Here is a 25214-nt window from a genome sequence, read left to right as displayed (position 1 = left end):
CACCATTTTTGAGGTGATGGGTTATGGCAAACTGCACAAAGCCATACGGAAGAAAAAGGTTTTAATGAGGGAAACCTGTCAGCAAAGGGTAAGCAAGAAACACATGGATACTATTCTCTCATGGAAAGGCCAGAGCACTGCTCGCTGCACCCTGGGTCTGTATTCCAGGGGAAGGATACTTCTTCCCTGTGAGCTTATTTGAACACAGAGCAAGCCTCTCCCACCAAAAGAAAACCCCTTAGCATAAAAAAATGAATTTTCCCAGTTTCATTATGGTACACAGGAATTGAAAGAAAACTTTTTAAATGCCCCCCAGATAAACATACAGAGAAAAAAAAATGCTCAAGATTTAAATTCTGGTACATTAAGCCTTATGAGCAATCAAGACTAGCACATGGTAATGGCTATTTCAGAATAACTGGTTATCAGAGGCATAGAGGTTCACAAGGCTGTTTATGGCTCAAAAGGGTCAGAACCATTATGCTGCCTCTAAAAAAGACACTATATTCTGAGCCACCAGGAATTCTAAGATAAATGATCATATGAGAGAAACGGCTCTGAGACCCAAGTTGAGTGTTAAGCTGGCTGCCTCCAACAGACTGTTAATGTGTAATGCTGAAAATGACTGTGAAACAAGGAAAATCCAAACAAGTTACTTGAGTGTGGTTTCAGCCTACCCACCACTGACGCCCAGCTGGACAGAATGGGTAGCAAAGAACCCCAGAAAGGTATTAGAATGAAAAACTAGAAAAGTAGAAAATAAAGACTATTCTTCTAGGGGGGAAAAAAAAACTTACCCATGTAGAGGAGACTGTCTTAATATCATTTTGGATTCTAACACTGGGTAGAACACTGACACCATCACCTATCCATTTGTACCTTTTAGGCGGTAGGCTGTGCCAGAGTTCCTTGAAGTGATTACAATAGTCAATTCCCAGGCACATTGTACTGACAAACCTGTCGTTTATTTTATTACTGAGATGTTTAAATTGAATTTTTTTTACTCCATAGACATACTTTTTTCCAAAGGGCAGGGTATGTTTATGTGTGCACACAGAGGAATATATGCTCAATATGGTATAGTGGCATCCTACATAATAATGTAATAAATGTATTGACATTTTATGGCTGAGAATATGGAGAATCATTTTCAAGTGTCTTTGTTTTTGCCTTTCAAGGGCTCATAAAAAATTAGCTGCAACACACATTTGCTTTGCGTAAATTTCCCCCAACATATCATTAGTTTTTGTCACATGTAGAAATTTAAAACCAGGAGCAAACATCTGTCAGACTAATTTTTTGCTTTTTCATAAGTGCAACTTTTTAATAAAAATTTACATCTAGATAAACAATCTTCAGATTTTTGAAACTTTAATAAGATTTTAAAAACATCATGACTTTGAACTGAAAAACATACATGTTTAGCACACAAATATTGTAATATGAATCAACTCCAACTCCATTTGAAAACATGTGAATCAAAGTACAGTTTTAGAAGTTAGTAATTCACATTTAAGCAAGTTAGCGCCTTGCTGAATTCAGCCTTTGTAAAAAAGAGACTTAGTGCATATTGTAATGGTACACTGTGGTTTTGTACCATTGGGTTGAGTTTTTCACTTTATTAAACAAGTTCTTGAAAGTTGGTAGATAAAGGCTAACTTCCTATGACGTGAAATTTCCAATGGTAACAGTTACATTTTGTAACAGAACACTTTCTATAGATTTCTTTTCCTAGCTTAAAATTTTAAAAGCAATCATTTGTAAGGATTGCATCAACATCAATTTAGCAGAGGAAGATCAAACTTTATTGAAACTGCTTGCATACAAAATATATTGCACTATAACCAAACAAATGTGAACATAAAATCCAATCTGTTGTCGCTAATATGTACAGAGAATATTGCCCAAGAGCAGTTACATTACAAGGTCATTCTACCTTGGTTAATTATCTACAGTATTTTAAAACCAAACAGCTTACAGATGATGTGTGCAAGGTACCAATTTCTGTTTTCAAATACTATACATTCCCAGAATAAATAACTAGAAATCAACATTAATGTTTGGCAATACTTTTTAAAAGACTTTTTAATATTTGTGAAATCATGTGCAGTTTGTTGCCATTTTTATATGCTTGTTTGTATGCAAGGAAAAGTAACTGTAAAATGAAAATTCAAAGAAACAAACTCACAAAATACATCAGAGGCAGAACTTCAGTTTTCACGGCTCTGTACAGATTCAGTGGTACCCCTACTCGGAGTTACTTTTTAAGAAAAATATAACATCTTAGAGTGAAGGTCCTTCACATATTTTTCCTCAATAAATTTCATAAAAAAAAAAAAAGACTCCAAAAACAAAACAAAACCCCAACACATCAAAAAATAAAAGAAAAAAACATATTAATTGTTAACCGATTCTAGTCTTTTCCAATTCTGCTTATACATTAGACCTTATATTTCAAAAAGTTTACAAAACATTTAACCTGCTTCCAATGTTTCTTAGACAAAGTACCTCCTGTACTTCACAGAATTATTATGCATACATGGAAATGACCTTCCTATCTCTCCAAAATAAGCTTGAAATTAAAATATGAAAAACTTCACAAAACTTGGGGCAGACAAAATAAAAAAAAGCTCTAAGTTAAAATTGGTCATCAGGCCAAAGAGCAGGCATACCCTACTAACTTTCGACCAGGAAGATTGGTTCCTAGCTGAAAACATTTCAGCCTCTCTCAAATGAAAAGATAGTTATTTCTTCTCCTGTCTATACAGAAAAATTACACATCTCTCTCAAAAACACTATTTATCAAACTTCAGTGCAACAAAACAAAAACAAAAACAAGTCCTATTCTTTATACTGCCTAACCTGATGTTTATGTAAGGAAAAAAATATGGAAAGCATGCATTCTTCTATAAAGTACTAATGTTTGACAGGGTTTGCTACATCTTTAACATTTAGTGTTTCCAACTTATCTTCCCTGAACTCTGCATCCAAATATAATATTCCTACCTGCCAAGATATAAAAAAGGCACAGATCATACAACTTTTTTTGCTAATGAAAATGACAAATGTCACATCACACACATATCAGGGTCCACTAAAATACTGGAAAAGTGGACCAAAACATAAACTGACACAGGACATGAAATGACATAGCATTTCATGAAGACTTCTATACGAGATTGAAAACAGAAGTCTAATATGATTACCATAAATGCTATATATTAAGAAAAACTGAGAATGTACTGGTGAATTACCACCCAATGCAGGAAAATGGTCCAAATTAACAAAGAATATCACTGCTCAGTACTTTAGAAAATAAAACTAAAATCTGCCCTGAAGTGCTAAGTAGATTTAAAAGCAATGTTTTAAATTTTAAGGTATCTTTTTGTGCAAATCTGAAAATTGTTGCTTATGGCCAATACCAAAAAATAAAAAATTCTCAGCAGAATTTGTGTTCATTTCATGCCCTGTGCCATCTTGCCTACTATTCGTCTTTGGCCTAACAAAGTTTTCTAATATGGAATAAGAATTACGGAAATGGTATAGGAAATATAACTTCAGAATTATGTAGTTTAGGGTACTCCATTCACGAGTGGTTGCTGACCATCCACGCTGTCTGGCTTTTCCTTCTTCTGGTTACGATCTTTACCCGTGCGCAGCCGATTACCTTCACTGGAGGTATTCTGTAATGTTTTAGTGTGGACACTCCTTTCATTATTGCAGTCAACTCTGATCTAAAACAAGTTATAGTTGTTATATATACAGACCATATCCTACTGTAATCTGTAATTGGCCTGAGAAGAAATTTAAACCTGAAGTGTAAATTCCACATGTTAAAAAGAGAAATGGAGATGAGAATAGAAGAAGTGCAAGAAATTAATGTAAGGTAGGATTCTTTATTTGGTTTATAATTTTAAAACACTCTTCTTCTTTAACTGGAACACACTGGTCATCTCACTGCATCCAAAGTTAAGAGAAAAACTCACAATCCTATCATGTCGTCTTCTAAGTAGAATAAAACAATGAGAAACAAACAGGTAAAATGAATTACTATTACTGACTACCAGAAGACATATATGCCTCTAACACTAGAGTTAAAATGAGTTATTCTCCAAAGATTGTGAAACTTAGGAAGAGAGAAAAAAAGTGTTTTCCTATTCTAGCATTACCACTCAAATAACTCACTAACTAGACTTTAGTTTACATCTTTCTACCTATCACAGGTGTGATCAACTTTTTCTATACTTGATCATACAGTAGAAAAACACAAGCTTTGGTTTCTACTGGCCTGTATTTCAAATACCTAAGAAAACTCAGATGATACTACAATGTGAACTCTGTCTGAAGAATGGAACAGTATAAAGAAAACTGAATATAATAATTTGTGAAAGGACTGAAATCCTAGGAGAGTATAAAGATTAATGTAATTTAAAAAATAGTGTTTTAAGAGTTATAAAATATTTTAAGTCAATGCTGAACACAACACTGCTAATTCCAGAGGTATAAATGAAAGTTAACAGTGACAAATTGACCTAAAACAACTACAAATACTGATCTACAGCAAGCACAAATGCTAAAAACATCTCCAAATGGTTATAATTTCAAAATATCTTTAGTTAGTGGGTATGGGTATGTGTTTTAAATGTCTGGTTACCAAGGATTCAGTACTTTGATTTGTATCTATTTTCATACTTAATAGCTGTAACATCACCTTTTTTAAATTCAGTATTCCATTTCATTTATAAATATAAATGTGCATCCTTTTAACCAATATGGTTAGACTGCCAAGTTCATCAAACATGTCAGTTTAAGTGGGGAGTTACAAAACTAGTACATAAATATCTTATAGCTTTGTAAAGGACAGGTACCTACACTAATCTGCCAATCCATCTAGGACCAAGGTATTTCTATGCTGGCCCTTAAGAACTCACCAATAGGCTGGGCACGGTGGCTCATGCCTGTAATCTCAGCACTTTGGGAGGCCGAGGCGGGTGGATCATGAGGTCAAGAGTTTGAGATCAGCCTGGCCAGCATGGTGACACCCTGTCTCCATTAACTAAAAATACAAATATTAGCTGGACTTGGTGGCGCATGCCTGTAATCCCAGCTACTCGGGAGGCCGAGGCAGGAGAATTGCTTGAACCTGGGAGACGGAGATTGCAGTGAGCCGAGATCCTGCCACTGCACTCTGGTCTGGCAACACAGCGAGACTTTGTCTCAAAAAAAAAAAAAAAAAAAAAAAAAAAGTTAATACTAACTTTGAGCTGCTATGAATTCCAACCTAGAAATATTTCATCATAAACATTTTGTCTTAAAAGTGTCCCTCAATAATCTTGGGTGATGGTCCCAAATGAATCCATAATCAGGAAGGAACCCTAACTCCATAAGAATTAAAACTTACAGAAAAAGTAGAAGACAACATACATTTGGAGAATCAGACACTAAAATGTTTGAATATCATTTGGCCATATGCTAGCTATGCGGCTGTGGGAAAAGGACTGAAGCTTCAGTGCACTCACCTATGAAGTGGAATAATAAAACTACTTACCTCAGTGGATTAGTGTAGGATTAAGAGATAAAACATACACAAAGCACTTAGCAAAGGTGTCTAGATGTGCCCAGGGAATAATTTTAAAATTACTCAACAATTGGTTTACTATTGGTGACAGCCAATTGAGTAGGGATCCTCAGTCTAGGTCCTGGCTGCAAATAAGCAGATGACTGACTGAGGAAGCTCTGTCTGTCATGATTATTGGTTGTAAGAGAGACATCTTTTCCTTATTTTCTACTTAAAGAGAATACCCTATCCCTGTTAACTCGGAGAAGCAAAGACACACAGGGCTTACTGAGGTCTCTAAGTACATTCCAGGATGTTCCTCGTCTGGGGGATTGTAGGACCACCAATGTGGTATTAAAACCACAGTGTGGCTGTCAAGGTCTTTACAAATACTCAGACTGCATATTATCTAGAGAAATCCTCTTATTTGTATACTTGTTACAAAGGACTAAGATTGACCACAATTGTAATACTGAAGGTAAAATATTTCACATAAACCAAATTTGCAATCTTTAAATATGTTTTTAATAAAGTAAAAGAAACTCATACATCTCAAAATACCATATTCAAACAATTTAGATGAAAAGAGGCAGACAGGTTTTACCTGAAGGGATCCATCCGTTGTTCTTCCTTTAGCCTCTCTTGGATTACGTGGACGATTATCTGTTCGGGAGTGATCGTCGTTTCCTATGAAAATATTTTCAAAAGTCCAACAGTTACTGATTCTGAAATGCTTACTGGAAGTTTTTTATTCCCACATCCTCTATCTAAACCATCCATAGAATCTGAAATGTAATCAATAGTCCAGTGATTCCAGTTATATAATGGTTAATAATCTAGCCTGCTGCAAAGCAACAGAAAATACTTCACAGGTATTATAATTCTACATCTACAAGTCAATGTGAGTTAATGAAGGGATGCTGTTTAGACTTACAAAGATGCTGAATTAGTTATCAACATTTATTCACATATCTATATGAACCATAAGGAAGGCTGCCTAATATTCTTTCTTTCTACAAAAGTGGAAGGCTGATCCTTTCTTATGGTGATCAGCACAAAACGAGAGAGATGGATCTTGATAATACTTAATTGCATCAACAGAATTTTTTATGGAACTTCAAGACAGCTGTTACAATTCACCTTGATTTCTTTTTTCTTTTTTTTTTTTTTTTTTTGAGACGGAGTCTTGCTCTGTCGCCAGGCTGGAGTGCAGTGGCGCAATCTCGGCTCACTGCAACCTCCGTCTCCTGGGTTCAAGCGATTCTTCCGCCTCAGCCTCCCGAGTAGCTGGGACTACAGGCGCGTGCCACCACACCGGGCTAATTTTTGTATTTTTAGTAGAGACGGAGTTTCATCATGGCGAGAATGGTCTCGATCTCTTGACCTCGTGATCCACCCGCCTCGGCCTCCCAAAGTGCTGGAATTACACACCTTGATTTCTTAATGATGAAGATCCCCATACCTTTGAAGCCTCCTCCACGTCCTCTTCCTCCTTGTCCTCTTCCTCCCCCTCCACGCCGCCGTCCGTCTCCTCTGCGCAGGAAGCTCTCCCTCTCTTCCTCTGTTGGAGCTAATGACCAATCACTGAGTTCGTCTCTGTGGTCAGATTCTGTTTCAGAAGCATTTGATGCTTCAGAATTAGTTCCTATCGAGAGTTAAAAGTTATATACCATTGTCTGACTTAAAAAAAAAAAAAAAAAAAGAGGTTAACAGAAGCTTCCAGAGATGTTTCAGGGGTAATCCAATACTCTTCCCAATTTATAAGCCCACAAAGACTATTATCACCTTCCACTTTGTAAAACAAATAATCTTAAACTCAAAATGAAGGGCTTCGCAATATTTGAGGTAATTTCAGTTATTAACATCTCATTCTCATTTTTAAAAAGGTATTTTATTAGCCACCTAAGTTGAAACCTTACTGAGCCACACCATTAAACAGCTGTGTTCCTTTAAACATCTATGCTCTCTGGAGGACAAATTATCTACAACAGTTAAGTGTGATACCTTGATAAACAAAACCTCTATGAAGAGAGCTCCTTTTAGCAAGATTTGGCCCAGGACAGAGGGGAATGTATATATTTTGGTCATTTCTGAGAGGGTGGCAAAGGAGGCCACAGTGGCAACTGCTTCGGGGAAGGATCTCTTGTAAGGTAAGGGGTTGGATCTAGCCGAAGGTGGTTATGCTTGCCTGATGTTTGGTCCACAACCTGCCCTCCCACTCCCATTGCAATAATTGATCATTAATAAAAAATTACTGTAATAAACTCATTATGCCTGAAGGGGTTAATGACTTAAGAGGACAGGAGTGGAGAAAAAGAGCTCCACGGTGAGGCAGAAATTCATGAGTAAAAAGAACAGACTGTTGGGAGAGGGGTTAGGGGTTAGGTTGAAGGTTGGCCTTAGGAGTAGGTATCTCTCCCCAACTCCAGAATATCAACTCTACTACCTCTCTCTCTTCCTCTGTTGGAGCTAATGACCAATTATAGCTTCACCATTATAGCTTCATTCCTGTGGATCTTGAAGGCTTTTCCATCTTAAAGAGTTCCTTTTTGAAATGCAAATATGCGTGAGATGGATTATATCTTATACCATCATTAGCAAGTTACAAAGTACACAGTTGAGCAAGAAAGACAGTAGGCACTGGCAGGTGGGGACCGGGTTTACTGAAAGGTACTGGGAGAGAAGAAAGAAGCACGGACAGAAAAGCTGGGAAGGCAAAGAGAAACTTCGCCTACTTCTTGACTGTGCCTAGGGCTGACTTTGGCCATGCCACTCAAAATCACCTTACGAGCCACAAGATGCAGACCCCTGATTTACACAGTCCATCCAGCAAGTATGACCAGCACATACCTGACAAAAAAATGAGCCACAGTACGCAAATGAAAAAAGTTTTGGCTATACAGTTATAAAATCAGGAGAGGCCTTAAGAAAGTCATCAACACACAAGGGCTTTGCAGATTTACCCCCAATCAGAACATGAACAGAACTTGCACCTACCCTGTGAACTCTAAGTGTTTATTATCCGGTTTTTACTCTATGTCTCTTGTAACACAATTTAACCCACTGTGAATTGGAAAGCATGTAGTGACAAATTGTTATAATGGGGTTCTAATGAATATTAGAGATTAGCAGCTATAAGTCTAGGAACAGATAAAGTTACTGAGTAAAATGCTTAGTTTGTACCTGAAGTATATCCAGGACCGCGTCTGCCGTGCCCCCTATTTCTGTAAGGTCTACTACCTCGACCCATTCCTTGACCATCATCAGTCACATAGCCTTTTTCCTTATCTGTACGATTTGGTGGTGGTCTAGAACTAGCTCCAATCTGTCGCAACTGCTCATCAATTTGTAATCTCTCCAAACGCAACTGGTCTACTTCCTATTTAAAATATACAAGATAACAGTAAAAATAATTTGACATTTTACTTAATAAAACCTTTCTCCTTTTCATCAGATAAAAATATACTGGAATATTTCAATTTCAGCTCTAAATTTACAGTAAATACTGTTACATAGAATTATCAGGAAACTGAATGATCTCCTTAAAAAGAAAATTACTACAGATAACAGATTATTGATGTCCAGAATTAAAGATATAACAAAAACACTCAGCATTAAAATTATACTGAATAAAATTTAAAGTTGTCTAATTTGGCACTATTATCCAATTATTCTACTGCTAAGGCACAGATATGCTCTTTTGGGGACTTCTTCATGACAGGATATTAAACAATGCTAAAATGTATGAATACAGATAAATGACATTTAAGGTTCAACCAGCTAACCTTAAAAATCACACATTGTAAATAATCTTAATTAAAGTAGATTTGTCAGTTAATATCTAAATTTACAAAGCATTGAGTCTGGGCCATCTTTTGTTTTAAAAGAACATATACTATGGTTAAGAAATAATTATTTTTCATGAACTGAAAATGCTGACTGTTCCTTATGAAGGGAAAACAAAACTATTTAATAGCTGACCAGACAGCTAGGTCTCACATCATGCCTTGAAAACTTCTTAAAGACTACAATTCTGCTACAACAAGTACGAGACACAGTATACAATCAGTTGATAGAAATATACGCCTGGGGTCCACTGACAGACCCTTACACACAGTGCTTCCAATATGTTGGGTTCTGTTAAATCCAGGTGAAACCTCACTTCTAACCACTGTCCTTCCAGTCCACTCAGAAACATCTCGTTTACTGGCTACAGGGAATCAGATACATAACTATAGTAGCAGTAGGTGTCTCAGTCAAGCAGAGGTTATCAGAGACTGTCTATATGAACAGTCAGTCGAGAAGTCCCTGTAAAACTAAGTTTCTAAAATCTTGATTGTGGCAGCTTCTGGAAAAGAAACGTCAGGTAAGGATTTGGTGAGTTTCACCTGCACTCTGCCATCATTAGCCAAGTCACACAGTTACATCAGAATCTGTTTTACATAGAATTTGAGCAAAGGAGAGACTGCAGCTGAGTGACTTCCTCCAAAGGTATAGTAATATCTCATGGAATGGGGATATCTTGCAAAACAGAACAGTAGTCCAGGTTATCCCACTGGGGCAAAGCAGTCACCTTTTGGTGAGAGATGCCAGGCCCAAACAAGGGAAGTTCTGGTGATGTAAAGAATGGCAACAGGGCAGCTGCTGATAACCAAAGAAGATATTCTTGAGAATAAATCAAAGGATCTAAGAAAAGAACATTAGTCAAAATAACAAGGGATTTGATACAATGCAATCCTAACTCTCCAGGTCTTCAAAATGATTTAAGCTAAGAATATGAAGAAACACTAAAGATTACACATAAACATACTGTAAAAAAAAAAAAAATCAAAGAGGTATTCCTACCAATGTAAACCTTGCTGGATGAAACCGTCCCCCTTTTAATTAACTGGCCACCATAAGAATGAATGACATGCCCAGTAACACACTTTTTCTTCCTTTCATTCTATTTATACACAAGCAGAAATCACTTTTGCTTTCTTTCAAGAAATCAGCAAAAAAATTCCTAACGCCATAAATAAGAGTTGATTGCTTTTAAAGACATTTAATACCAGCTACATTGTCATTTTGATATTTATGGATACAAATAAAACATTATAAAAATGAAGTAGATCAGTTTCCACTTCATGAAATTATAGAACATTTTGGCCAAAAGGAATTTCAAGAAGCATCTAGTGTAGGGAAGTGACTTGCCTAAAGTCACACAGCTAGTTCATTGGCTGAAGACTTATAAGCAAATTGCTGGATTGCCAATCCAGTGCTTCCTCCACTACACCCTGCAGCCTCCTAGATCCTATCTCCCAGTTTGAAATTTAAAGGAGGCATAACTGTCTAACTCTAAAATGACTATTTATGAGAAAACACAAATAGTTTGTATTTTGAAGAATAGCAAAGAGAAGAATAGACAGGGTAAACATTTAAACAAAGGACTTCATGAAATGCTTAGATTTCCTTGATAAATGACACAAAAGGAATAATAAAGGCAGGAGTTACAGACACAAATTTTGGCCTGGAAAAACCAAAATGCTAGAAAGGATCAAATTGATTAAAAGATTATGTACAGGACTGCCTAAACGGAGTGTAAGGGTTTAAGAGAAGAATAAGGGGAAGTATAAAATTTTACTAAGAACTGCTATATTGATCCTTAAATTTGTAATGACTTCCATTTTTAGAAAAATTATAAGCTAAACAACATATTTTCTCTATTATCTTTGACAAGTCAGTGTTTTACACAGGCTAGAATGAATCCTAACTGCTAAAAGATCTACTATAAAGTTTGTATATTTTAGTACAAAAGGATTAGATGTTAAAGTTCTTTCTGTTCTTTCTCACCTTTAAATAGTTCAGGTGATAATCCAAAAGAACAGTGGCATTAGCGATGCTGTCCTTTGTTCCCACAAAAACAAATGGTACCATACCCTGAAAAAGAAATTGCAATGATGATCCTAAAAATTAATGATAGATTAAATCTGAAAAATGTAAATAATGACGAATTCCCTAGCACAGGATCTGATGAACAGTAGGTATACAAATATTTGCTGAAAATATAAATCAACATATGAAAACAAAAGTAGTTGATATACCACTTTACACATCTACTGTGAATAAGAACAGATCAATAGCAACCTCTTAAATGTATCAGATTATTATATTTTGAAGATTAGTATTCAGTAACAGCAAAATAAAAAAATGTATAATTCAAAACTATAGCAGCTTGATGTACAGACAAAATGAACAGTGTAAGATGCTCTAATTCATTTACTAAACGCTTTATCATGATCAAAGTCTTTTTTTTTTTTGAGATAGGGTCTTACTGTGTCATCCAGGCTGGAGTGCAGTGGCACAATAACGGCTCCCTGCAGCCTCAACCTCCCCAGGCCCCAGGCTCCTCCCACCTCAGCCTCCTGAATAGCTGGGACTATAGATGCATGCCACCATACCCTGCTAATTTTTGTACTTTTTGTAGAGACAGGGTTTCGCCATATTGCCCAGGCTGGTCTCAAACTCCTGGGCTCAGGTGATCTGCCTGCCTTGGCCTCCCAAAGTGCTGGGATTACAGGCGTGAGCCACCACACCTGGCCAATCAAATTCTTTAAAAAAAATCAAAATGAAATACCAGGGATACAAAAGTAAAAAAAAGTAAATCATGTTTTGCTAACCAAGTAAATAGAGTACATATAAAATACAAAAAAAAAATTAGGATAAAAATGCACTAAGTAATCTGTGAGACAAAGAAAATAGGTACACTGACAAGCATAAGGTTTAGCAAGCCCATGCACATTTCAATAATATACTCTGAAAATTTTAAAAGGCCGAATCACAAGGAAAGTTTGAACTTCTCTCTATGGATACTTTTTAAAAGGCGTATGCGTGTATTATGAGACAAAAAAAACTACCTCCTGTCACAAGTTATAGGGAAACCTAGACACAATTGTGCAAACTAATAACTGGCAATCATGACAGACATTCAAAGTTGACAACAGTTCAATATTTTGCTGCTGAATAAATATAATGGTTACTGATATTAATAAGTGACAAATGAAAAGCATATTGTAGCTCTGATGCGGATTGTAATTTTCTAGGCAAAATTAAAAGGTATGAGAAGTCAAGAAACTGTCCTTTAAACAAAGTATCACTCTTTCATAAAGAGTATGCATCTGGTAGGTGTTACTACTGCTGGGCTGCTCTTGCTTGCTTGCATTCAGTATACAGCATCTTAAAGGCATGTGGGGGCTGGAATAGGTTTTTCTTTTTCTCTCCACATGAATGTGGATATCAGTGGAGAACAAAACTGAACAATTAGGAAATACTGCTTGCAAACTGACCTTCATTCAGTAGTCAAAGCACTGACTTTGAGTAGCAACGACCACCTGAAGAATCGGTGTCATTGAAAATCCATGGGCTTCATATGGATTTTTTTTGCATCAAATATATGAATTATGGAAATAATATCAGCCTATGAATCAGATTTTTTTCCCAAAAACATCATTTTTGGGTGTTGGGTTTTTCCCCAACAAGCTTTATTTGTCACAAAGCGTTTAACCATATAATTTCCCAAAATGCCACGTGATGGAATGAATGCTACACCCTTCCCTCTGGGTCAAACATCACCAAAATAAGCTTTAAAATCCTATGTAACAGATTTAGTTAGATTAACTTTGGAGTAAATTATTTACAAATATCTTTTCCTGCAACAATCTAAACTGTTGGAGTACCCCAAGGACCACTCTAATTTAAGCACTTCACTAGTAGACCTGAATAGTAAACTAAAATGAAGAAAGGCAAGAATGGAATAGTGGCCTTCAATACAGATACCAGAAAAAGCTTACTCCTTGTTCTGGAATAAGAACTGGGCTGCCCAGCAATGAGGCATATCCAATCCACTTGCCGTTATAGTCCTCTTGGTAAAATGGCATCTTTGCTTTTAATCCATGAGTCCACAACATCTTTTCCATAAATAGTTCTCACCGGCTCTCCCTGCCCTCAAGGAACTTACAATGTGGTTGAGGAGATCAACAAGTAAACACCTATGTTTAAGCACTATGCTAGGGGTGAGCACATTGCAAAACAGAAGGGGAAGGCCCTTGAACCAGTCATCAGGAAGGTAGGAATCTTTGGCAAGTACACAAAGAAAGCTTTATAAGGAGTAAAGACAAAATGAGGTGGCAAGTGGAGGAGAAAAAGTACTCCGGGCAGAGTAAAACTGTATGTATGTCTAGAAGCAACATAAGCATGAGAATGTTCAGAGAACTCAAAGTCCTTCAGTATGGCTCAAGCTTCTCTAGAGTCCAAGGGAGAGGACAATTTAAGATGATACCAGACAAGTAACTGGCCCTACAAGTGGCATGAAAGTGTTTAAGCTTTAACTCCAGGGCAATGAATCCACATACCCACAAACACTCCTCCTTCCAGTTCCTAATCCTGATGATCATTTGTAACCTTTCTTAACAAGGGGAATAAACATTAAAATATAAACTGAAAGTGTATTTCTCAAGGAATGTTTTCCTACCTGCCAAGCCTTGAGTTCAGGTTTCTGGGATTCCCCTGCTACAACTGATGAAACCACTAACACCTAAAGCAGTATAAGGAATGCAAGGGATGTCATTAACTGTAACAAATGATACACAGAAGCCTGAACACAGGACTTTCACTGCAGGACTTTTAAACCCATTTCTAAATAGGTTTGTTCAAATAGAGAAAATTAGTTTCTAAAATATGGTTTTAAGTAGTAACTACTGCATCCAACAGCAGGTATATTTAGAGCCATGATAACTGAAAAATTTAAAGAGAGAAGGCATGGAAAAAGGAGAGTCCAACCTCAAAAGAAAAATGTGACTACTAAATGCAACCCCATTATTTTATGTTTACAGCATAAGATTTGTCACTGTGAATAAAAGTATGCATCACATTAGTTTGTAGTTATCTCATAAGATGGCAATGAGATTTGAAAAATATAGAACATAAGTAGCCTACAAGTCTAACCAGAGAAAACACCCAAAACACCAATTGTGACATCTGAGACAAATTATTTTTAGTGTAATTCTAAGTGACAAGTAATTCTTACCCTCTGAACTTTTGTACTGTTAGGTTGAGAAAAATGGGTGCTGTTTTCCTTTATATCTAAATGCTTTTTTTCTTCTGGGGCATTAGGTCCAACCCTTGAATTATTGGAAGGAAGGGAATTTGGTGGTATAATTTCCTTGGTACAAAACAGAAAACACAAAAGAGGAAAAGAAAAGAATCAATTTTAAGACCTTATTTAGCTCTATTAATGTATCAATCATCATATTGTTAAAAATGTAAGTTATTATAAACAGTTTGGGTATACAAAATTATAAAATACAAACTATACAGTTAAAAAAAAAAAAAAAACCCAAAGGATTTAACTTTAGCAAAACAAAACACAAACAAAAAAAAAAAAAAAAAAAAAAAAAGATTTAATTTTAGCTAAGAGAATTTTTCACAAAAGCAAGCTAGACAATATGTGAAAATTATGGCACTTTGAAGAGATAGTATCTTAGACAAGAGTACTATTGCACAGAAGGGTGCATCCTCACCCCTCTACCCCATGCAAATACTTTAAAAGTTGCTACAAAAAGCAACTTTTTTTTATCTTCATATTTTTGAAGATAAAAGGGTTATAGAATTTAAAGGTATGAAGGATGGGGAAGAGATACTAAGCACAGAAAATAATTTAAAGCACACAGAATAAACACACATACTACAAAATCCCCAAACTAAAAAACTGAAAAGATGAAAGCCAGAAAACCTAACCTGTGTTCCAATTTTGCCTTTGTCAGCAACATTAACATTTAAAAAGTGCTTTACAAAGCATTTTCATATATATTATTAAATGGTCATTAACACTCGACCCAGTCATGTATGTTTCATATTTAAAAATTTATAACTACTCCTTTTAAAAATTAGGAAAAAAGACTAAAATAAAGTGACTAATCCAAACTCACAGCATTAGAGGACAGAGAGTGGCCATTATCTATAACTTTAACATTAATTACAGCAGGCATGCTTGATAATCAGAATATTTGCATTCACTTTATGCACATCTTAGAGGTCTTTAATGTATCACATAAAAATTTTTATTTTTATTAGACAAACCACAAAATATTTGCACTGTAACATACCTCTTCTTGAGGAACATTTTTCTCATTTTCAGCCTCAATCCTCACCCTTACAACTCCTGACTTGTCCACAATCTCTTGAATCAGTTTTCCATTTTTTCCTATCACTTTGCCTAAGAAATAAACAAATCATGTTTGGTTTTAAAAACACATACCTCAAAGCAGTAAGCACAGCCCTACTGTAAACTATTACATTCATATAGATATTTATATGTGTATGTATATGTATGTATATATTGAATTGTAAGATTTCAAAACTAAAGTAGAGACTCTTCAAGAAGATGGTTAATCTGGTTTTCTGTTTAATTAGGACATCATTGTTTAAACTCCTTTGGTCAGGTACTAGAGTTAATACTTGTAAACTGATTGGGTAATTTTGAATTTTTAAGGCAGTTCAAAGATATCCTCTTATTTTTGCACAAAAGGGTACACTCTAAACTTGCTGGTACTATATCATTCTTTCTGCAAAGTTCTATAAAAAGAATTAAGAAAAAAGGAGAGATAATAGGAAATATATTCACTTATTCAATAATTTCAATTCTTATCTGTACCTGATTTAAATCTGCTTCTTTGTCTCATGGTAAATATTTTCAGAGCTCTGTATGACAGGCACATTTATAAAAGACATTCTAAGTTTGAAAGTGGCTTAAGCTGCTAGACATACATCTAAAAGGAATACAAATTCTTCAAGGCCAATGTGCTAACAGAGTATCACTCCTGTGCATTACTCACAAACATTAGGAATGTATTAAAAGGTGAAGGGATTAGTCACAGAGTAAAAGATTAAGAAAACTCACTTTAAGATAACTCAAACCCCAATGAAAAAGCTTAAAACGAGTTTAAGTATTCTTTCAGTAACATCTATTAAAACTCGAGATTTCAAGTACCAGTAAAAAATAGGAACTTATTTTCCTTATTTTATAAAATTCAATCATATACATTACTGGGAAATGACTGCTTTCATAAGCATCATCACACATGAGTGTGAAAGAAAGACATTATAAACTTAATTTCTAATTCTAGAAATGTACATGTGAACTACATGATTCTGAGGGCTTACACAAGGTATCTAAGTATCCTTACATTGGCCACATCCATCATGTGCTTGATCTCACCATCTCACCTTCCATTTTTTCCCCCAACTTTACCCTGAGTTTTAAAGGCAAAGCTCTAGGCAAAGTTGGGGGAAAAGATGAAAGCAAAAATTTGCTTTGAACCAATGCTAGATAAAAACTCAGTGAAAAGCCTTCTCACAAAAAATTCTTGTGATTCTTGTAATCAGAGCACAGCTTTGAAACTCTTGCTGTGTATGGCTGCCTCATTCACCCCTAGAAACTCTTCGACTGGTCAGGGAACAGAACTGATACCACTAAATCAGGATTCTTGGTCTAGGTCCTTCTATCAATTATTTCTGTTCTTTAATAATGAAAAGAGGAAAGGTGAGGTGAGAGAAGTCACCTGGAGTTTTCACACAGTTTGCTTTTAACCTGCAACACTTATATTTTCATGAATTAGTGTTGATTTTAATAAAAATCTGAGTTAACAACACAAAAAAATGAGATTTTGGGATGTTTTTATTAAGATAATGTCTTAACTATCCTAAGTACTGTGTGTTAATTATAGCTGACCGAATAGTTATACCAATTTATTCTTAGTGAGTGAAGAATCCCATTTTAAAGAAAAGAAGATAAATTAGTACACATAGTAATAAAGACAGTTTGTGAAAACTAGAGATGATAAATCATGTTGGCTGACTCAAACAAAACGCATGTAACACTGATTATGACCTCTCTAAAGATCTGCCTTGCAAAATCTTATATAAAAATACTTTCTGAAAATTCTCAACATTCCCAGTGTTACAGTGGACCATCTCTAAAACAGAATTCTCTCATTTTATTAACTAGAAACAACAAAAGAAAAACCAGGCTGATATACTTTAGCAGTCTTTCTGGTTATTTCTGAGATCCTCTTCTTTCCAGGTAACCACAGATAGAATCTACTTTTAATATTTAATAGCAAATAATCCAATTCTACATTCACACTTATTTCCAGATCTCAAAGGACAATTTATTATAATTCTGTTCTACTGAAATGGAGTTGTTTTGAACAAAGGGAAGAACTAACACAGTTCCCTACTATGTCCAGAATTGTCCCCTACTATATCTTCCCATTTAATTGTCACATCAACTCTGTGAGATGGATACTCATCACATTTGTTTGGTAGGTAAGAAAAAGAAGTCTCAGGGGGGCTAAGACAGTGACCAATAGTTACACTGCCGCCAAAGAATGAAGTAGGACTGAAATCTGGATCCAACTCCAATGCCCAAGCACGTTCCCCGCTACCATCATGCCACCTCCAAAACCAACTTTAATGAATGACACATAAATCTCTACTCATTTGCTATTAAAAAAAAAAAAAAACCTACCGGCTCTTTTTCCATAAGAATTCCTAAATTTACAATAACCTTTCTAACTACAAAAGGTATGCAACTGCTTGACAAGCTGTAAAGAAGAAAATAAATATTATTCATCACCCCACTGTCTTGAGATTACCACTTTATCTTGTGCTATGCATACATTCTGTACACATACAATTGGTGTGCAAGTTACCTCAGTACCATTACAAACACATTCTCTTGTTGTCTGTAATATACAGTTTAGCTAACACTTCTGCGTTGCTGCCCTACTATTTGTACTTTATCTTCAAGCTAATTTTCTTTGGGAGACATATTAATCATTTCTAGTGTTTGTTAATGACAAGGGAGATGTTTATGAATTTTATGCTAACAAAAAAGCAGGATAAATTAGCATTGAAACTTGGTAAACAGAATGTACGAGAAGTCCTTGCTTTCTTCTGAAAACTTTCCAAAGAACACGTATTACTTTATATAAAATGGTCACGGTCATGATCTCAAGTTTAAAAAATACAAAACATAGGCAGTATGTCAAAATTTTATTTATAAATTAAAAACATATGTAGCTTTCTTGATAAAACTGCACCTGGTTTTAATATGTTCTACTAAAGATATCTGCAGTATTTGGGAGTATTGGTGAAGAGCTCCTAAATATTTGCTGATACTCATGATGGTGATGGTCATAAAACAGTACTCAAGTCAAAATGAATAATTACTATTGACTTTGCAGAAAGTCCCAGAGACATTTGAAGTTTCTTCTAGCTTTGAAACATTTTAGATTTAAGTAACCTATGTTCAGAGCTTCAACCCTGAGATAATTAAAATGAATGCTATCATTTTATAGTACCATAAGAACAAATACAAATCTACTTTTAAATTATGAGGCCCCCAAATATCACTCATTTTGAAAAATTATTTAATTTTAAGATATAAAAAGTATACAGTAAGGAGGCTGGGAAAGATTTATCCTTTCAGGTATTAGTAGGTTTGAACTAGAAAATCAATCTCTTTTGAATACCTTCTGAAAATGTAATCTTTGAGCATCACACTTACCAAATGTTCTTTGTGTAAGAACAGATCATATTTCAAAGACTATATTTCAATTAAATTATACCCTTCAGTGAGAAAAAATGTAATTCTATCACTATAAACTGTTTACCTAAACTTTGTTTTTGTAGTGTACGTCAACAGATATTTCTGACTCACCTACTAAGTTTCTTGGAACTTGTATGACATCTTCAGCAAATTCGAGAAAGCTTCTAGCTTTTTTCACTGCATCCTGATCCTAATAAAAGGGGAAAAGTTTTAAGACAAAAGATTAGCCAGCTGAAATACTTTTTCGGGAAAAAGAATACTATGCAGTAAAATATTTACCTCTCCATAAATATGAAATGTGCAGGTATCTTCATCTAGATCAATAGCAGTGACCCCAGGTACTTTTCTAGCTTGCTGAATATTAGCACCATGAGTACCAATAGCTAGACCCATCAGATCTTCTCTTACAATAAACTGTTCATGAAACCTCGAGGCAAGCTGTCTTGAACTCTGAAGAAAAATGCACGTCTGATGAATACACTTTATCAACTATTAAGACAACTGTATTTAGGTCAGCCATGTAAATTATCTTGACCCTGTATAAGAGGGGTCCATAAATTATTAATAGTTTTAGTTGAAAATTAACAGGCTTTAGAAAATATCTCTCACAGCCTAAGTACTTTTTAGGTCACTAAAGGTCTATGTCATTTTATATGTTTTTGTTAACAGGAAAGAACTTGCTGACATTTTCCAAAATAACTATCAAAAACCTATCTCAAGGCTGCCTTAGTTAACCAATTACATCAACAATATAATAACTAAGAAGCAGGTCAAATGTTCCCCAGTTAAAACCAGCTCACTTGGTCTGACAAACTCAATGTTACTTATTTAGATTACAAAAAAGTTTAAATACCATCTTTATAGAAAATTTTATTCGCTTCATTTTTATTAAAAGATAACAGTACATATTTTCTGGAAACAATGCCATTTTTTATAACATCACTAGGTACTGTAGTCTAAACATTCCTCTGTTAAAATGACATTAAAATGATACCTCCCTCAAAACCTAAGGAACCAAAATTGTTGGTACAGTAAACTGAATAATCAAAAAATGTCAAAAATTAAAAACTTACTAAGCATCTGAAAGCTAACATGAGACCAGAGTCTGTAAGACTTAGTGATCTGGATCCACAAGTCTGATGAGTACTTGTAAATATTCAGAGATGATGAAACTAAGTTACACTGACATCCCCAACTTATGGATCATCACTGTCTTTAAACACCATTATCAAAATTTAGTGTTTAGTTCTAGTATGCCATTAATGAAAACCAAACATATTAGTGGTTCATGTCGAAAAATGGGATTTTCTTATAGGAACATGTAAATCTCTTTAATAGTAGTAGTGAAGAAAGATAGGCATGCATACTAGTTTCTCATTCAACAGATCTGATAATTTGAATGAATGAATGAATATAGCTATTATAACTAATTTTAAAAGTGCAATATCCATTTGTTTTAGACTAGAATAATAAAATGTACAAAATAATTCTAGGACTTTTCAAGAAGTCATGTTTTTTGAGTTCTGGTTCATTAATCTGGTTCATTGTTTTTCATTGATAATTCACTGATAAACGGTTAGCCAAAAGTATGATAAAAGATCATTTAAGAATAATTTGTACACACGTGGAGTATATTTTCATAATACAATGAAAGTAAGGAGGCAGCTCTGGGCTAAAAGTTACAAGAGAATCACTAAAGAAACCACAAAATTGTGAACACAGAGACATCTTAGAAAGAATGAGGGCAAAAATTAAAGAATTAAACAGACCTCCATGGCCTTAAGAAAAAACAAAGTAGCAAAAGAGATTAAACTTTTCTCCTTCTGCTAAGAGTTCAGCACCATACATCAAGTTGGCAGGTGGCAAATTCCACAGGGTTTTACAAGAACAGAGACTTCACTACCTTTTCTCTTAAAATGCAGTATGGAACTCCTTTTCTTCTTTACTATTTCAAATGTGTGGTGTTTTCCTTCTAACGAAATGAATAATGATGAGGAACTCTGGAATTTGACAGTAATAGAATAGAGCTGGCATGTTCATCTAAGATCCACTTAGTTTCTATAGGAATAGATGGATGTACTAGATAGTTATCAATGAAAATAAATGTATGGTGATGAAAATTATTGGAGGATTAATAAAAGTAGATAAAATGCACCTTAAGAGACGAAATAGTAAGTTAGGGAAATAGCCTCTGGCGGGAATCTGAAGACAGAAGTTTTAAAGAATGACAATCAATTAGAAGGAAGAAGTTCTATACCCTTTTGAACAAAGATAAACCTACATAATGAAAGGAATATGATTAGATACTTAAATATTCTCTAGTACATTAATTATGTTATATGGAAGATGCATTGCCTCATTTTATTAGTAGCTTTGATAAACTTTTAGTAAAAGTGAAAAGACCAGAAGTCCCTTGATATACATGAACTGCTGCTTAATTCTGAAACCTTAGGCATGGAAATTTTAGTATGGTTATGCTTTGTACTATTTTCCAACTACAGAATCTAAGGAATTGCTAGGAAGTAGTAAATAAATGACAAGCGGCCCATATTCAAGTTTTGGAACAATAGAGTTATCATTTCTAGTAGCTTTATAAGCAGTGCTAGGGAAAGTGACATACCTCCAGCTGCTTACTAGCTTCTTCATTTCTCAGTATCAGAGACAACTTAGTGCGCAGACTCCGAAAGTGCATGTCAATCAGCATATGTGCTCGCTTTGAGGTGACTTCACTGATGGACTAAATGATTTAAATGAACAACATTATTATCAAGGCAATTGCCCCAGATGAAATAAACCAAAAATAAACAACTCGAAAATGCTCACCAAAATGACAAGCTGATAACTTTCTGGATCATAAGTTACAGAAAAGGCACCAACTGCCTTTTTAAAGTCCTTGTGAGCCGACTCTTTAGCACACCTAGAAATTAAAAAAAAATTAAGATGAATAATTACCAACATGGATTCATATTAAATTTGATTTATGCAAAATATGCTATATCCATTTAGAAGTTTAGCACCTTTTCCGTACATCTCTGAAATACAGCTTAGGAGACATGTTCGGGAACCACTTTACACTACAGGTTTCCTGATTTCAGTTACATGTAAGTCAGCAGTTTTCTTAAGTCAACTGTTGAAAGCTTTTGGAGACAGCTACTACATTGTATCTGATTTCTTTCTTTTTTTCTTGTAGCAGGCCTGTTTCTTTTTTCCTTTTTTCTTTTTTTAAATTTTTAGTTTTGTGGGCATGTAGTAGTATTTATATGTATTTATGGGGCATATGAGATGTTTTGATACAGGCATGCAATATGAAATAAGCACATCATGGAAAATGGGGTAGGAAACTGCTAACCAATCTGAGGAAGAGAAGGAAATGTGTATGAATGAGAAGGCACAAAAATTTATACACAATCTCTAGAATCAAAAGGGAAGATTTCTATGTATTCTCAACTGCAATTTAATGTTCATCTGAGGTGCAACATGTCCAAATCAAATGTATTGTATTCACTTGATAAAATCTGTAAAAAAAAGAATCTCTTCTATTGTCTTTAAGCATTATTCCAGATCATGGATTGTAAGATGAGATGACTTTTTAAAGCTTCTTTGGCTCTAGTTATTACACATTTATCTGAGAACATTTTAGGTAAAGGAGAAAAATCTTTTAGTCTATAATTTAGTGTGTGACTTATGACAGAATTATCATGTTTGATCAGTTTTTAAATCTTAGAATTCATGAATGAAGTTAGTTTAGAAAACAAATGTATATTATGTACATCAGCCATGTATACAGCCAAGTAAGTTTAAACAAGTGCAAGGCTGCCTTGATTCTATAAGTAGGAAAAGCTAAATAAGTTTTTCCCCATTGCTCTTGCAAACCAAACAATGTTTGCCAAAGTTCACCAAACTTAAAATCAATTTCTACTATTTTAAAATTTATATGCTTTTAAACTAATTGCGTATCAGTTCCAAGTTCTCAGAATTTCTTGTGTATCAACTTACATTTGTCGTAAGTCTTCCGGCACATCCAGCTTGATCTTATGGAAAGTATCTTTTGTGGCAGGTTTGTTGGGATTAACCGATCTTAGACGTTCAATTGTGACAATTTCATTGTAAGTTGCATCACATGCTGCATATTCTATCACATAAAACTGAGAAATAAATAAAAATCACTTCTAATCACAGCTTTCAAAGAGCAAGAAGCTCTCCCTATTCAATTATTTTAAAATAAATTATCTATGGGAAAAAATTTATAACCAACTCAAACATACTGAACACACAGTGAAAACATTCTAATAAAATGTCTCAAAACTAGAGATTACTTCAAAATAGAAATCCACATGGAAATGTAGAACCTGGGTTTAAAAAAAGGAAACAGTATAAGAAAAAAATTTAAATAAGCATTTTCCTACCTCACCCTTTATCATCCTCACTTTAGCTAACCACCAACAGCAAGGCTCTTTTTCATTTGCTCTGGAATAAACCTATACAAAAATTACAACACAGAATATTTCATGATTAACATAATTTTGAAATCTACGGATTATCAGATATTGAGGAACTTTTCTTAAAATGCCCCTAGGTGTCTTTAAAATCACATGTCATGTATCTTCAACCAAATTGTACCCTTGTCTATGTACCCCAAGCTAGGCAGAGATACATAATCAGAAACTACCTGAGACTGCTTTAAGGCTCCTTGTAAAAATCAGTTTTCCTATATTTCTGATCTACGTCAGCAACAATTAGTACTCTGAAAATAGGTGCTCATAAATATACGCACACTTTCCTTGGGTACTTAGTGAGTTACAAAAATGTATCTAAAAATGCATAAGCTTATTTTTGTTTATTCCAGTAGGAAAAATTTACTAAAAGTTACTGACCCTGCCCTACTGTCTTGTTGCTTGGTCACTAAGTAAGTAAGATCACTGAACGTGCAGCCCACTAAGGATACCACTCTAGCATTCACATCTCCTGGGAACTAAATGGACAGATCCTTGGTAACTCTCTGGTCTCCTGCTTCCACTCCACTAAAAAGAACAACTTCATGCTGGCAATCCTCTGGATATCACCTTCCTGCTCTGATCCACTGAACTGTGGATCAGTTCTTCTAACTGATCTCTTTGGTGACCACTTCAAAGTTCACTTAAGATGTACAGTATGGAACATTTCGTGAAGACCCTAGCAAATCAAGGTTAATAGGAAAAGAGACAATAGAGTATACATGGAGAGAAAGACTGAGATACTCAGAAGCAGAAAAGAGAAAACCGGGAGGACAAGGGGTTAAGGAGGTGAGGCCCAGAAACGTACAGAGTATAAGGCTGACAAGCAAGTAAAAGCTCAAACTTGTCTCCCTTTTATAACCAAAGTTAATGATCATACAATACACTGACAGAGTACAACTTAACATACCTTTCCCTCTTGCTTCCATCATTCTCAACTACTCCAGCCAGGGAAATTACCTCAGCTAATCGGTGTGTAATACAGTGAGGTCATCCTAGCAATGGCATCTCATTGGTCCCCATTTGTCAAGTGACTAAGCTGGGGAGAAAAAGTCCCTTTCATCCCTCCATCAAACACTATCCTGGGTATTCCTAATATAGACCAAAGACCTGGGCCTTGCCTTCAGAGAGCTTATACTGTCTTTGGGAAGTGGACAGCTAAGCATACACAGTGTTTCTGTTCCCTATTAAGATCCCTTGCAAAACCAAGCCCAGTTGCTTACACCTAGTAGAGATTGGGTACATTTTTGGGAAAATAAATAACACTTTATCCTATTTCCACTTTAAAACTGTAGAGAGAAAAACAGGCCTGGACATTGAGAGACCTTCCCTGACTACCCTCTAAAATAGCCCCTATATCACCTTTCATCCTCTCGCTTTTTTTTTTTTTCCTTTGTTAAGACTCACATCTGTCATATTAGCTATCCTCACTGGAATGTGATTTCATCAAAGGCAGAAGACTCTGTCCTGTTTTGCTATACCTTTACTTCCTAGTGCAGCAAATAAGAATTCAAGA

At 35.1% G+C, this 25214-nt stretch overlaps 1 protein-coding gene across 14 annotated transcripts in view; it reads right to left on the bottom strand.

Moving 5' to 3' along the window:
- Positions 1-1295: 1295 nt before the first annotated feature.
- FMR1 (FMRP translational regulator 1) overlaps positions 1296-25214 on the bottom strand; it is a 38822-nt gene continuing 14903 nt past the window's right edge. For 4 of the 14 annotated variants that reach the window (XM_032256119.1, XM_032256123.1, XM_032256121.1 and 1 more), the window contains 13 exons: positions 23612-23683; positions 23202-23350; positions 22029-22122; positions 21826-21942; positions 19485-19655; positions 19317-19395; positions 15700-15809; positions 14622-14756; positions 11390-11476; positions 8741-8936; positions 7020-7202; positions 6162-6244; positions 1359-3734 (listed from right to left, as the gene is read on the bottom strand). In XM_032256119.1, the coding sequence (XP_032112010.1) occupies positions 3573-3734; positions 6162-6244; positions 7020-7202; positions 8741-8936; positions 11390-11476; positions 14622-14756; positions 15700-15809; positions 19317-19395; positions 19485-19655; positions 21826-21942; positions 22029-22122; positions 23202-23350; positions 23612-23683 (1638 nt within the window). In that variant the 3' untranslated portion in view covers positions 1359-3572. Of the gene's footprint in view, positions 3735-6161; positions 6245-6678; positions 6698-6988; positions 8027-8740; positions 8937-11389; positions 11477-14621; positions 14757-15699; positions 15810-19316; positions 19396-19484; positions 19656-21825; positions 21943-22028; positions 22123-23201; positions 23351-23611; positions 23684-25214 lie in introns of those variants that run through there. The other 10 variants (XM_032256124.1, XM_032256116.1, XR_004262139.1 and 7 more) reach the window with 9 other exon arrangements.

The sequence above is a fragment of the Sapajus apella genome, unplaced genomic scaffold, assembly GCF_009761245.1.
Source record: "Sapajus apella isolate SASKATOON/1434 unplaced genomic scaffold, GSC_monkey_1.0 scaffold93, whole genome shotgun sequence".
Lineage (NCBI taxonomy): Eukaryota > Metazoa > Chordata > Mammalia > Primates > Cebidae > Sapajus > Sapajus apella.
The sequence above is the reverse complement of the archived record's forward strand: the minus strand, read 5'-3'. Positions and strand labels throughout refer to the sequence as shown.